The sequence below is a fragment of the Barbatula barbatula genome (assembly GCF_947034865.1).
Source record: "Barbatula barbatula genome assembly, chromosome: 18".
Taxonomy (NCBI): Eukaryota; Metazoa; Chordata; class Actinopteri; order Cypriniformes; family Nemacheilidae; genus Barbatula; species Barbatula barbatula.
In genome coordinates this window covers 233,007-246,154 of record NC_136781.1, presented here as the reverse complement: position 1 = coordinate 246,154, position 13,148 = coordinate 233,007, and the positions used below count along the sequence as shown (strand labels likewise).

General features: G+C 43.0%; 2 protein-coding genes across 4 annotated transcripts in view; both read right to left on the bottom strand.

The window, feature by feature from the left end:
* Nucleotides 1-7,041, bottom strand: part of clnk (cytokine dependent hematopoietic cell linker) — a 10,474-nt gene extending 3,433 nt beyond the window's left edge. For 2 of the 3 annotated variants that reach the window (XM_079480225.1, XM_079480223.1), the window contains exons 1-5: nt 6,940-7,041; nt 4,781-4,815; nt 4,616-4,655; nt 230-273; nt 10-114 (exon numbers count right to left, since the gene is read on the bottom strand). The gene's annotated coding sequence lies outside the window, so the exon portion shown is untranslated. The remainder of the gene's footprint in view (nt 1-9; nt 115-229; nt 274-4,615; nt 4,656-4,780; nt 4,816-6,939) is intronic. The other variant, XM_079480224.1, reaches the window with a different exon arrangement.
* A 520-nt stretch (nt 7,042-7,561) lies between these two features.
* hs3st1 (heparan sulfate (glucosamine) 3-O-sulfotransferase 1) lies at nt 7,562-11,677 on the bottom strand. The gene is made up of 2 exons (XM_079479728.1): nt 11,433-11,677; nt 7,562-10,629 (listed from the first exon to the last, which is right to left on the bottom strand). The coding sequence occupies exon 2, from the start codon at nt 10,618-10,620 to the stop codon at nt 9,775-9,777; it is 846 nt and encodes a 281-aa protein (XP_079335854.1). The 5' UTR covers nt 10,621-10,629; nt 11,433-11,677; the 3' UTR covers nt 7,562-9,774.
* Nucleotides 11,678-13,148: the final 1,471 nt, after the last annotated feature.

Sequence of the window (13,148 nt, the reverse complement as noted above, 5' to 3'; positions counted from 1 at the left end):
TAAACACACCTGTCTGTGATCACAATGAAATCTGCTCTATGATTGTGTGTTATTGTGTTGCTCACCTGGCTGGACAGTCCGTGGGATACGGGGAGGAGTGTGCACAATATCCTGCTGAAAACAATTACACAACCTCACATAACAATTACAAAACACAAACTGAGATAACAACAACACCTGAGATCCAAACACACACACACACACACTTAGGTGACTCGGTAGTACTTACACTTGTGATATGGTTTTTAGGTGATCGCCCATCAGTATATCTGTCTGTTACACACACACACACACACACACACACACACACACACACAAGTGTAATTCTCCTGATCATTTTGTGATCTTAAAGGGGTCATGTGACACGGCTAAAGCGAATATTATGGTTTGCTTTAGATGTAATGTATCTTTAGATGTAATGTATCTTCTCTTTGCTCCGCCTCTCTGAAACGAGCTGATTTTTACAAAGCTCATGTCTCTGAACAGCGAGGTGTGCTGTGATTGGCCAGTTAATCGATGTGTAGTGATTGGTGGAATACTGTAAGCATGTGACGGAAATGTAACGCCTCTGACCATATTTTGAACATTAGGTTCCTCTTCAATTGTACTGATGGGTCGCCCACCTTACTTGTGTTTACATCTGGGCGGTCTTAGTCAAATCATTCCACGAGATGATGTAGTTCCGTTTTGAGAGCGGTCACTTCGACATTGCGGAGACCGCATATGAAACTCCTCCTCTTTTTCACTTATCCTATAGGATAACGCCAGTAAAACTGGCCAATTGTCGCAAGACATGTACAGTATGCAAATACTGACGAGTCTAGACAGTATAAATACAGTGCATGTGACGACAATTCCTTGCGCAGGCCCCATTGGTCCGCAGGATACTCACAAGCACTGCATTGCCTGCCTGGGCCTTGCTCACGCAGAGGATGCATTCTGCGAGTCTCTCGCGCGTTCACGCTGCTACGCCAGCCATGTTCGACCACATGGTCGGGGCTGAAGCCCACGGTTACGTGCGCATGCCACAAAGCGCACCGCACAAGCTATCGGCAGGTCTATGGGGTCTATGGTCGTCCTCCACCGTCATCTGTGGCTTACGTTGCCGGATCTAAAAGACGCTGATCGTAAGTCCCTTCTCAACGCACCGATCACTCCCTCCGGCCTCTTTGGTGACGTCGTGGAGTCGGTAGTAGAGCGTTTCGGTGAGGCGCAAAAGCGCGCCAAGGCTATGAGTCACGTGCTGCCTCTACGAGTTTATCAACCGTCTCCCAGAGCGCACTCTTCATCCGCGTCTCACTCCTTGCAGAGACCCGCCAAGCAGCATGCGGCTCCCGAACCGGCTAGTCATGGTCGAGAGCCGGACGTCCGTCCTAAACAATGGTCGGGCCCAGCTAAGAAGAGGTACGGGCCGAACAGAGGTCCGCGCTACAACGGCGGAGCGTCATCGGCTGCCAAGCCGTCATCCTGACGGACCTGGGAAGAGAAGGAGAGAGTCTGTGAGCGTGCCGGCGGCCCCGAACGCCACTGTTTGCAAAAGTTTCTCCCCACGGTTGCGGGCAATTATTACAATGTTGTAAGTGTTGTTGTGTGAATGCAATAAAAACACATACCTGCTCACAGGAGGAGCTCTTCCCCCCTCACCCACACAATGCTGCGTCCCTTGCCCTGCCACGGTGCAGCGCAAAGCCGCAGTTAATCCCAGCTATAACCAGCATTCCCTCGTCCACAGAGGCTCCCATGGACGAGAGACCGCTGGATTCTCACACGCGAGCCATTTTCCTGCCAGTGCATTTATCCTCGCTGGGCCAGCGTGCTCCCCTAAACGGTCCGCGGACGGTAACCCCCGAACAGATTCGGCCATTATGCCCGTTTCTGGACGCGTGGAAAGCCATTCCAGGCATCTTTCTCTGGCTACTAAACGTGATAGAACACGGGTACTCCCTGCAGTTCAGGTGCAGACCTCCTCGCTTCATCGGTGTGGTTCCGTCGCTCACGTCAGCGCAAAACGCGCCTGTGTTGAGGCAGGAAATCTGCAGCCTGCTCGACAAAGGAGTGATCGAGCGTGTCCCTCCGAACGAGCGGGAAAGCGGGTTTTGCAGCCGGTATTTTGTAGTGCCAAAGAGAGATGGTGGTCTGCGTCCGATACTGGACTTGAGACCCGTCAATCGAGCGCTTCACAAGCGAGCGTTCAGAATGACAACTCTAAAACAGATCCTGGCACAAGTGCGTCCCGGGAACTGGTTTGTATCCGTAGATCTGATATCCCCGGTCATCTGAACCACGGAGCGGACATGCTTTCGAGGGAGGGTCTTCCGCACGGGCAATGGAGGCTTCATCCCGACTCAGTCCTGTTAATTTGGGAACGCTTCGGGAAGGCGGAAGTGGATCTATTCGCGACAAGTGAGAACGCACACTGCCCTTTGTATTTCTCGCTGATCCACTCCCCCATGGGGAGCGATGCGCTGACGGCGCGTTGGCTGGACGTTCGGCTTTACGAATTTCCTCCGGGGAAGATTTTACCCCTAGTGCTGTGCAAAATCAGAGAGGAGACGGCGTCGGTGTTTCTCGTCGCTCCGTTTTGACCGAATCAACCATGGTTTCCAGACGTGAGGAAGTTGTTGACGGTGCCGCCGTGGCGGATTCCCCTCAGGAGAGACCTGTTGTCCCAGGTGAATGGCACGATTTGGCACCCCAGCCCAGAGTTGTGGAACCTCCATGCCTGGCCGCTTCGGGCGTTCTAACTACACTCCCTCAGCGTGTACTGGATACTATTTCGGAGTCTCGTGCGCCGTCTACCAGGCGTTTATACGCTCTAAAATGGGGGGTGTTTGCTAAATGGTGCAGCAGTAACAATATCAACCCGGCGTCCTGCCCTGTGTCTGATATTTTATCTTTCCTGCAGCACAGGCTGGACAACGGCGGCCTCCCTTCAACGCTGAAGGTTTATGTGCCGGCTATCGCCTCGTTTCGTCCCCCGGTTGATGGGCAATCGATTGGTAGGGACATGCTGGTGGTCAGATTCCTCAGAGGAGCGAGGAGACTTTTCCCCCCGCGAACCCCTTCGGTGCCGCCTTGGGACAGCGCTGGTGTTGAAACCTCTCTCTTCTCCCTCTTTTCTAGCCTTTGGACGCGGCTTCTGTAAGAGAGCTCACTCTAAAAACCGTTCTCCTTCTTGCTCTTGCTTCGGCTAAACGCATAGGGGATTAACAAGCACTCTCAGTCGGCGCTGATTTCATTCGTTTTGGACCCGGCGACTGCAGCGTCACTCTCCGGCCGAAATCGGGTTATGTGCCAAAGTCCATGTCTACCCCTTTTAGAGCGCAGGTCATTTCTTGCCCGCTTTGTCTTCCGAGTCGTCAGACTCACAGGATACTAACGCACAGAGAGCGGTCTGCCCAATAAGGGTCTTGCGGGCTTACATTGATCGCACGGCCGGGATTGCTATCACGCTTTATCTTCTACCTTGTAATGTATTGTGCTACACAGTTGTTGCCGCATTGCTGTTTACACTGTGCTTGGTGTACTTATGTTAGCTATTATATCGCCCGGGATTCCGTGCTGGTTCTACTGCTGTGGTGTCTGCCCTGTTCAGCGCAGCCCGCTTGCGTTCGTTGGATATGTAAATTTGCCAAGAGCCCAATCTAGCAGTTCATTGGTGTGTTCAGTGATCTAGCAGTTCATAGGCTGGTTTCAGCCAATCAGCTGTCAACGCTTGGGGCGACCTCGCGAATGGTTGATTTGTTTGCTCCACATACTTTGTGTGTTATTCCATTTGTCGGGCTGTTTTTGCTAGCTCTCACGGCGGGCTTGTACTACCGTTCCATATGCGGTCTCTGCAATGTCGAAGTGACCGCTCTCGAAAGGGAACGTCTCCAGTTACTTTCGTAACCTCGCTTCCCTGAGAAGCGGGAACGAGACATTGCGTAGAACGCCGTGTTCGTCGCTTATCACCGGGCGGGCGTTCTCTCGTAGATTCTGAGGATTGTCGTCACATGCACTGTATTCATACTGTCTAGACTCGTCAGTATTTGCATACTGTACATGTCTTGCGACAATTGGCCAGTTTTACTGGCGTTATCCTATAGGACTTCAGGAAAAGTGAAAAAGAGGAGGAGTTTCATATGCGGTCTCCGCAATGTCTCGTTCCCGCTTCTCAGGGAACCGAGGTTACGAAAGTAACCGGAGACGATTTGTGTGGGTGTGGCTACACAAGGTGTTTCATGCAGGTCTGGGTGAGCATTCGCTTTGAGATAGAACGTATCTTTTGTTCCCAGACTTTCATTTTTGCAATTTTAGGTGTCTAATACATGCATGACCAACTCACAACACACCAAAGACACAGAAGAACACGTATTCACGCCATATGACCCCTTTAAGGTTGTGAGATTCTTGAGTTGCACAAACAGACAGTCATCACTAGATGGAGACATACAGATGAACACAAGGCATTTTTGTATGAAAGTTAAATCATTTTCAAAATAACGGTGGTTGCAAAAGTTGTTGAGGTGGTCATTTAAAATGATCAAAATACTTTGTGGGTTTGTCTTAGTTTAATCGGTGAAGGCTGACCCAGCCATGCTGCCATGTGATTGTTTGATTCATTTTTACAAACCTTGTGTGGGTCTGTCACGATTCAATCTGTTAATGCCTTCCTGAAAATACAACACTGATCACAACACGGCTCAATAACTCATCACACACACAAACACACACACACACACACACATTATTAATAAATCAGAAAGAATTGATGATGCAGCTTCAGTTTTTCACTCACCATTATTAAAGAAGACACATCATTTCTGATACCTCCTGTCAACACACACAAACCCACGACAGATGCCGATTAGATGTGATTGTTTGTGATGTGCGCAGCTTCTTCTGACACAGATCTAATTTTAGTGTGAAGCTCTTGTAGCTGGTTTCCTGTCATCTTTCCTGTCAGTCATACATTCACACAGCTGATCTGAGAACAGCTCCACACACACCAGCTCTCTGAAACAAATCAAACTACACCCGTTCTATATAGAGTTCATGTGAATGTTGGGATCGGTCCGTGTCAAACGCATCACTGGGATGTGGCTATGCAGTTGCTATGGTGGGAAGTGTGCTAATGTGTGGTTGCCAAGTGGCTCAAGTGAAAAGACCCCACCCACAAGCCTCGATGTTATTTTTCTTTTCAATGTAAGCGATGGTTCACCTTTTTAGAACATCACACAAAACTTCCTCGACACACCGCAGGACAACTGACAAATGTGAAAATTGTCAAATGACACGATGGGTCAGATTCAAACAGCGTTTAGAATTTGTTCATTGCTTATTAGCTTATATTTTCATATTTAATAACTAACTGGTTGAGTTATTTGTAGCAGCTTGTGGGTTGTCATTTGATGTGTGAATATCTCACACACGTCACATTCATGTGTCTGATGTTAAGAATATACTGTATATATTAACAGGAACACTCGGGGATTTACAGTAAGAATCATTCTCACCTCATTTATATTCACTATTCAGATGTTGATATTAAGCTTAAAATGTCTAAAATTATATTTCAATGAAAAAGACCGTAAATAACATGTGTAATGTAAATGTCACACTATTCAACACAATCAACAGCAGAATAACATACTCTACGTCCTTCATCATATCTCCAGTGTAATATTTCAATATCTAAACAATAATTATTAAGATTATTGAGTTTTAGTCTTGTAATTATATCTCAACGATGTGTCAAACTGAGCTCAGATTTGTCAAAATATTATTGAAGATCTCAATATGAACTCAAACATTTCTCATTAAATCCAGATTATTTGACCTCCACAATCTACATTCATTTACACCTCCAGAGTTTTCATAAGTTTACACAATTACCCTCTCATCTGATTCTCAGAGAATCACCCGAGACTAAGATCAGATCTCCTTAGCTAGAAAGAGAAACCTCGGAGCAATATTATCTCCTCTGGGCTTTAATGTGAAGTAGAGAACTCAGACTTGTTTCTTCTTAAAGACAAAGAGAATCAAATCTATTGTGTGGATTCTGTGAGTCTAAGAATGAACCGAATGTGGCCACGAGATAAATAGATCATTGTTAAAGAAAGACAAGTCATATCAGCAGATTTACTGATGTTCTCATGGCCACAACTGAAGCAAAAACACAATCTGACTATCTATCTCTTCTACACTGAATATCATGTACATATCCATTTATTTATTTATGAGCTGTGGTGTTTCAACATGCACTTCTCAAACGTTAAACAACAGTTGTGTTAATATATTCATGAGGTGAACACTGACTGCCATAAAACATGATGTTCGTAAAAACGATGAATTCAATTAAGAAAATGCATTTATAGGTTTTGTATGAAAAATAATTAAATAAGCTTTTGTTGTTGTATTTATGTAAATTTATATTAGATACATTTAAAAAATACAAATATCAGTACACTAGTTGCGCTATTTCACTAAATTGTCCTACTTTTAAGTTTATAAAAGCGCTTTAAATTTAGTTTACTTTAAAGTTAAGTTTACTTTGAGTTCACAACTATGGTTTACAACTACATCACTCATTTGTATTGCCGCTAAACAACAAGTGAACAAGTGATTCACTACAGAACACTACTAGTTTAGTAGGTATTATACAGCAAGTGTTCTTCTGTCAGTTTCTTGTATTTATATTACGTTTGAAAAAACATCATTTGTAGGAGAGATACTGTGACCTAATCGGCCCAGAATCCACAGCAGGTGCATGAGTTCACTTTATACATTCTATATTTTAAAGAAAGTATGCAAATCAAGCAAACAGTTAAGCAATACACACGCACACACACACACACACACACACACACACAAACACACACACACACACACACACACAGTGTTTTGCATTCATGAACAGATTCAAGACACAGAGCAGAAGTGTGAAGAGCAGCTTACCTGCTCCTGTTGAGCGCAGCAAGGCGATGTTGGACAGTGTGTGTGAGAGAGAGAGAATAATTCACAGCTATTCTGGTGAGTGTGTGGTGATGCCCCCCCCCCCCGGCTGGGACTTCTTCACTCACTTCCTGTGTGTGTGATTAACATCAAACCTTCTGTACACGGAACACACACACACACACACACACACACACCTTCAACCCACAACAAAAACGTCTTTAATATGTTAAAAACCATTAAGCTTCATTTATTTGTTTATGCTTAATATCCATGTGAATGACGGGTCCTGTCAGGGTATCTTACAAACACTTTTGTGTTTCTAACACACACACGCACACACTCAAGTCTATCATTCATCAGTGAGCAGAGACCAGTCGCTCACTTGAGTCTGTCGGGCTGTGTGGCTGTTCGAGTAAAGTACAGTACAGGAAACAATCATTTCCTATTGATCCATTTACACAAACAAACACACACCTCTGATTATTTATCAAGATAATAAAGATCAGAATGTTATTTTTTCAGCAGAAATTATGTGTCGCTTCAGTTCTGGCAGGTCACGTGAGTCAAGCTTGCATCAGCCAATCACATCAGGTGCAGCTAATCAAAGTTAACCAATAATAATAATAAACTTTTATTTATATAGCACTCTTCATACATAAAATGTTACACAAAGTGCTTCACATGTGCAAAAACTGCTAAATATTACAAATGGCATAATATAATAATTATAATAATACAAAAAAGACACAAAAAATCAAAACATTTAAATAAAAGAAAAAGCAACAATTAAGAGAAGGATTAAACGCAGCTAAAACCACTTTTGTCATTGGCAATTTTTAAAGGGGTTTGTTTTCAGACGATTTTTAAAAATATAAATACTTTGTGATTCTCTTACTACAGAATTTTTTTTATTATTTGGAGTATAATAACTAAATGAGGTACCACCAGATTGCCTAAAATGGACTATGCGATATTCCAAAAGACCAGCACTAGAGGATCTTAGAGAAGGATATGAAATATATATTTGACAGACATTCGCAAATGTAGTCTCAGCGCAAGTTCTGCTGGGAAGACTCAATCTTACACGTCACTTACTACGTATAGACTTAACCAATCATAATCTAACACTTGGAGTACATAACCTCTGTTTGCATTCGCAGTTGAAGCAGCAGACATTCTAAATAAACTTTAAATAATAAATGTATGTTTACAAAATAAAACTGGCCCAATAATTGATCCTTGAGGGACACCATCAAATAATTCATGAGTATCTGACATATCATTATTAACTAAACCATATCTATCTGTAGTTTTGAACCAATTAAAAACTTTACAAGAGAGACCTACTGTACACACTGGTCTTTTTAGCAGAATACAAGGATCAACCGTATCAAATGCTGCACTTAAATAAAAAGGGATTGAGACAGATGTATTGCTGTCAGTATTTCATCTCAGAACATTTACAAACCTTAATAATGCTACTTCAGTTTTATGACATTGTCTAAAACCTGACTGATATTTCTATCAAATATTATAATCATCTAAGAATTGTTTAAGCTGTCCTAATACAACTTTTTCTAAAATCTTACTTAAAAATGAAATGTTAGAAATTGTTCAATACGTCTCTAAAAGAGACGAGTCTGAGTTTTTTTTCTTTAAAAATGGCAGCACAATTAAAAGTATTAGGAAAAACACCTGTATGCAATGAGGGGGACTTTGCCCACCCTGTGTCCACCCAGAGCCGTTGAAAGAGAGGATCTGTGAACCACCGTTGCTGTGAAAATACTGTTCCATTGAACGGAGCTGCCGCCATGCGAGCCCTGGACATCGAACAATACTTCATGAGAGGAAAAAACCTTTAAAAACGTTTTAGCTCATGGAAAAAGCAATAACACATGGACTGACATGGATGAGTTTGACAGAATTCTCTAAAATGAGCAGAAAGAATAGTTATGTGAATATTATAGTTATGTGAATAGCTCTTTTTTTTTAATAAAAAAATGTAATACAATGTTAATACTGTTTTTCTGTAGTGGTTAGAGCAGCCGCTAACAACACCAAGGTCGTAGGTTTGATCTCAGGCGATTGCACATAGGCCTACTTAGAAACAAATGTATAGGATAATGCAATATACATCACTTTGGATAAAAGCATCTGATGACCAAACAAAGAATAATTCAAAAGCTAAATAGTTAATATATTTATGTATAGTTACCCCCCCCCCCCTTCCTCGCACTTGAAAATTCACTTGGCCCACCTCTGGAGCCGAGCCTGATTGTGTTCATACTTGTGTTTAAGACTCACAGAGATAACACAGCACAAGAATGCATCGATCTCATGTTACAGCTTTGCTCCGTTACACAATCACAGTTCACATCACTGACTGAACAAAATGAACCTTTGGAAAACATCCAATTCCGTCTGTTTTCATCTGGCATTCTGTATAAACTTAAACTCACATTCTTCACACTCACCGCAGAAATATGATCAGAATTTAAACCGAACACACACAGAGAGAGAGAGATAGAAATCCACAGCCAACCAAATGATAACAAAAATACTTTATGAACATAATCTTCCTTCATTTAAAAAAATATTTGATATAAGAGAACATATAAACTTGCATATACAATGAGGTTTTGTAATGCTGAATGATTTAAATACACAAACACATTTTATAATGTAGCAGCAGTAAATTAAGCTTCATGTACTGAAAATAAATGTTTCACCACAAATACATTTAAGTGATTATAATGTAGACCCATTCAAACCCATCCAGTTATGTTCCTTCCCTTCAGCACCGTTCGTCGTTAGATTTTTCGGGGTTTTCGTCTCTCACATCCAGTCAAAGGTTCGTCCCACCAAATCAAAGAACCTCCGGTTGGGTTCACGGAAGTACTCGTAGAGTTTCTGCAGGATGTCCGGAGCCACCGGCGGGTGTTTGCGACCCTTCGACCCGTGCAGGCATCGGTCGCGCCCGCGTGCACGCAGACAGTAAAACCCGCGCGTGGCGTTGAAGTAAAAGTTTGAGGCGTTGATGTGCGGCTCGAGCTGTAGGAACTTCTCCACCTTCTTTATTTCCGGCAGCGGGTGTTGAATCAGCGCGTCCCCGTCCACCAGGTGGATGCTGTCTTTAGGGAACACGGCGAGCCAGCGTTCCAGGTGCACGTGATACAGGCTGCGGTTTAAGGGCTTGTAGTTCGGGTTCAGCTCACCCTCGCGCATGATCAGAGTCTCGAGCGGCAGCGGGTGTTTGTGTTTCTCCAGCTGGTTGTGGAACACCTGCGTGTAATCGGACAGCAGACGCGTCGTCGGGTCCCGCACGATCAGCAGCAGTTTGACATCCGGCTTCAGGCGCAGGACGCGCTCGGGGACTTTGACGGAGGTGAAGTAGGCGGGTGTCTTTTCCACCGTCAGCTGACCCGGCTGGGCGTACGGCATCTGTGACCGGTACCAGTCCAGCCCGCGCCGGTAGTGACTGTCCCAGTCGAAGAAGTGAACTTCATTCCGCGCGGCGACGACAGATCCGTGAAGTTTCAACATCTCGATCAGCGCGCGCGTCCCGCCCTTCCTCACCCCGATAACAATGATGTCGGGCAGCCGCCGCGCGCCGGTGACCCGCGGGCTGATGACGGGAGAAGAAACGAGGACAAACAGCAGCGTGAAGATCACAGCAGCCATCAAAACAACCTGACAGCAAACACACACACACACAATAAATAAATACAAGCTTTAGTATTTTAATGTTTCACTTCATTCATATTGCATATAGGAATTTATAGTCGTTTTTATATTTGACACGTGCTTCTCTCTCCTTTATCTTAAATGTGTGATTCTCAGTGATAACCGTCTTGTGTTTTCATCACCTTCTTGTTTTTACTTTTACGTTTGAAATGTTTTGCTTTAGTCAATATAAATAAAGTTGACTTGACTATACCACCTACTGACATGTTATTTAGTTTTGCTTCATTTTAAAGTTTACCAACTATATGCTAAATATATTTACAAACGAATAAAATAACAACCGACATCAACATAGGCTACTGAATAAACACTACAGAAATCTGAATAAAGTCTCAAGAATATATATATTAAACACAGGATTATTTACGATTATTGTTTGTTACATTAAAACATATTGGGACATTTAAGACTCGCGTGTCTCTCTCTCTCTCTCTCTGTCTCTCTCTCTGTCTCTCTCTCTGTGTCTCTCTCTCTCTCTCTGTCTCTCTCTGTCTCTCTCTCTCTCTCTCTCTCTCTGTCTCTCTCTCTCTCTCTCTCTCTCTCTCTCTCTCTCTCTCAAGATTCAAAAAAGCAGGAAGATTAAATATAAACATTCTGTGTAACATTCTCTCTCTCTCTCTCTCTCTCTCTCTCTCTCTCTGTCTCTCTCTCTCTGTCTCTCTCTCTCTCTCTCTCTCTCTCTCTCTCTCCTCTCTGTCTCTCTCTCTCTCTGTCTCTCTCTCTCTCTTTGTCCGCGCGCGGAATCTCACCTGATGCTATAGAACTCCAGAACGAGAAACTTCATCATGAGTAATAAACCATCCCGACACACACACACACACACGACCACTTGTCAATAACAACACACACACACACACACACACACCACACACACACACACACTGAAGTGTCGATCAGTGAAAGTTTGACTGAGTGTCCTGCGCGAGCCTCACACAAATAAACCCTGCCGCGCCCCACTGTGACGTCACTACACAACTCCTCCCATCTTGACGTCAAACCAGCCACTTTCCGGTTGTTTCTTTAGAACACTTGCGCAACTGGGATTTATAGGACAATAATGAATTTATTGTGAATCCCGTAAGGTTCATATCTACGGGAGAGAGAGAGCAGAAAGTTTTCGAACATTTACAAATAATACAATTTAAGCAAATAAACAATACACATATCTGAAAACGAGTAGGAAGAAGCAACAGCTTAGTCCTTCTCCACTAGGCATTTAAGATCATCATATTATCTTTGTAGTTCTCTCACCATAAACCTACATGAATACACTAATTACAATTTACTGCATGTGTTTGTTTTTATCACCACCACAAAAAAATCTGCATGGTAACATTTAAATAGATAAATAATGAAAAATCAGACAAACACACAAAAAACAAGACAGCAAAACAATACAATAAATAAAAAGTTGGTGAATACATCTTGTTCAAAACCCTTCTTCTATCTTCATCACATGTTTTATGATCTCTGAAAACCGGTATTGTAAATGATCATAATCGCTCTTTTTTCTAAACATAGATAGTGATGGCAGTGTGCTTTTATACCTGATCCTCCATGCAGTCATTTAAATATGGTCATATAAGTGCACAATAAAGAATGTGGAGTGATTTGCTTTATTCGGTACTGCAACGCTTCTAGAAAGTTTATTATATACATGGTTTACATGAATGTTCCAACTTATTTTGTCATCAATGATCACGCCAAGAAACTTATTTTCATTAACCTGTTCAAGCTAACACACACACTTTGAACTGGACTTCAGCTTTTTTATTACTGATGTTTGTTTAGCATCACTGATACACTAAAAAAATAAGAGACGTCAGTGTCCACCTGAAACAAAACTGAAATCACACACAAAAACCACAATCTACTCTACTCTACTGTATATGTGTAGAAGTCAGCGCACCACACCCATAATCAACTGGGGTCTGTCTTTAAGTCATTCCTTTATATTTTTCTGGTATTGCAATTATTCTGTGTGATGGAGCCCACGGGTGTAAAGCGGCATGACGGTGAGAGGCAGTTAATCAGCTCAATAAATCACACTATTACACAGAAGACCGTCAGGATCACTGGGGTGTCATAAACTTGAATGCTTCAAGAACAGAATAGGAATAATTATTCAGAGTTATCACGACTCACGGCAGCGGGAATGACAGACGGATTCCAGACATTCCATAAGAGACTCTGTGATTGGTTAGATGTTGGTAAGAAAGCGTTTCATGAATCTCTGAACGTTAATGTCAGATCAAGTTAAATATTGGCAGAGGATGATCATGTTGGAGTGAATTAAAGTGCATGTCTGTTGAGTTGTGTCGTGCAAATTAAAAACTGTGTTTCTCGTCCACAGTCGTGTGCTGTCATCATGGCGACGGCGTTTCAAACACACAGAACCGGAACTCTCTCAGCTGCTGGATCCAGTGTTTCCAGTGATCACACCCCATAAGAACAACAAGTTGATG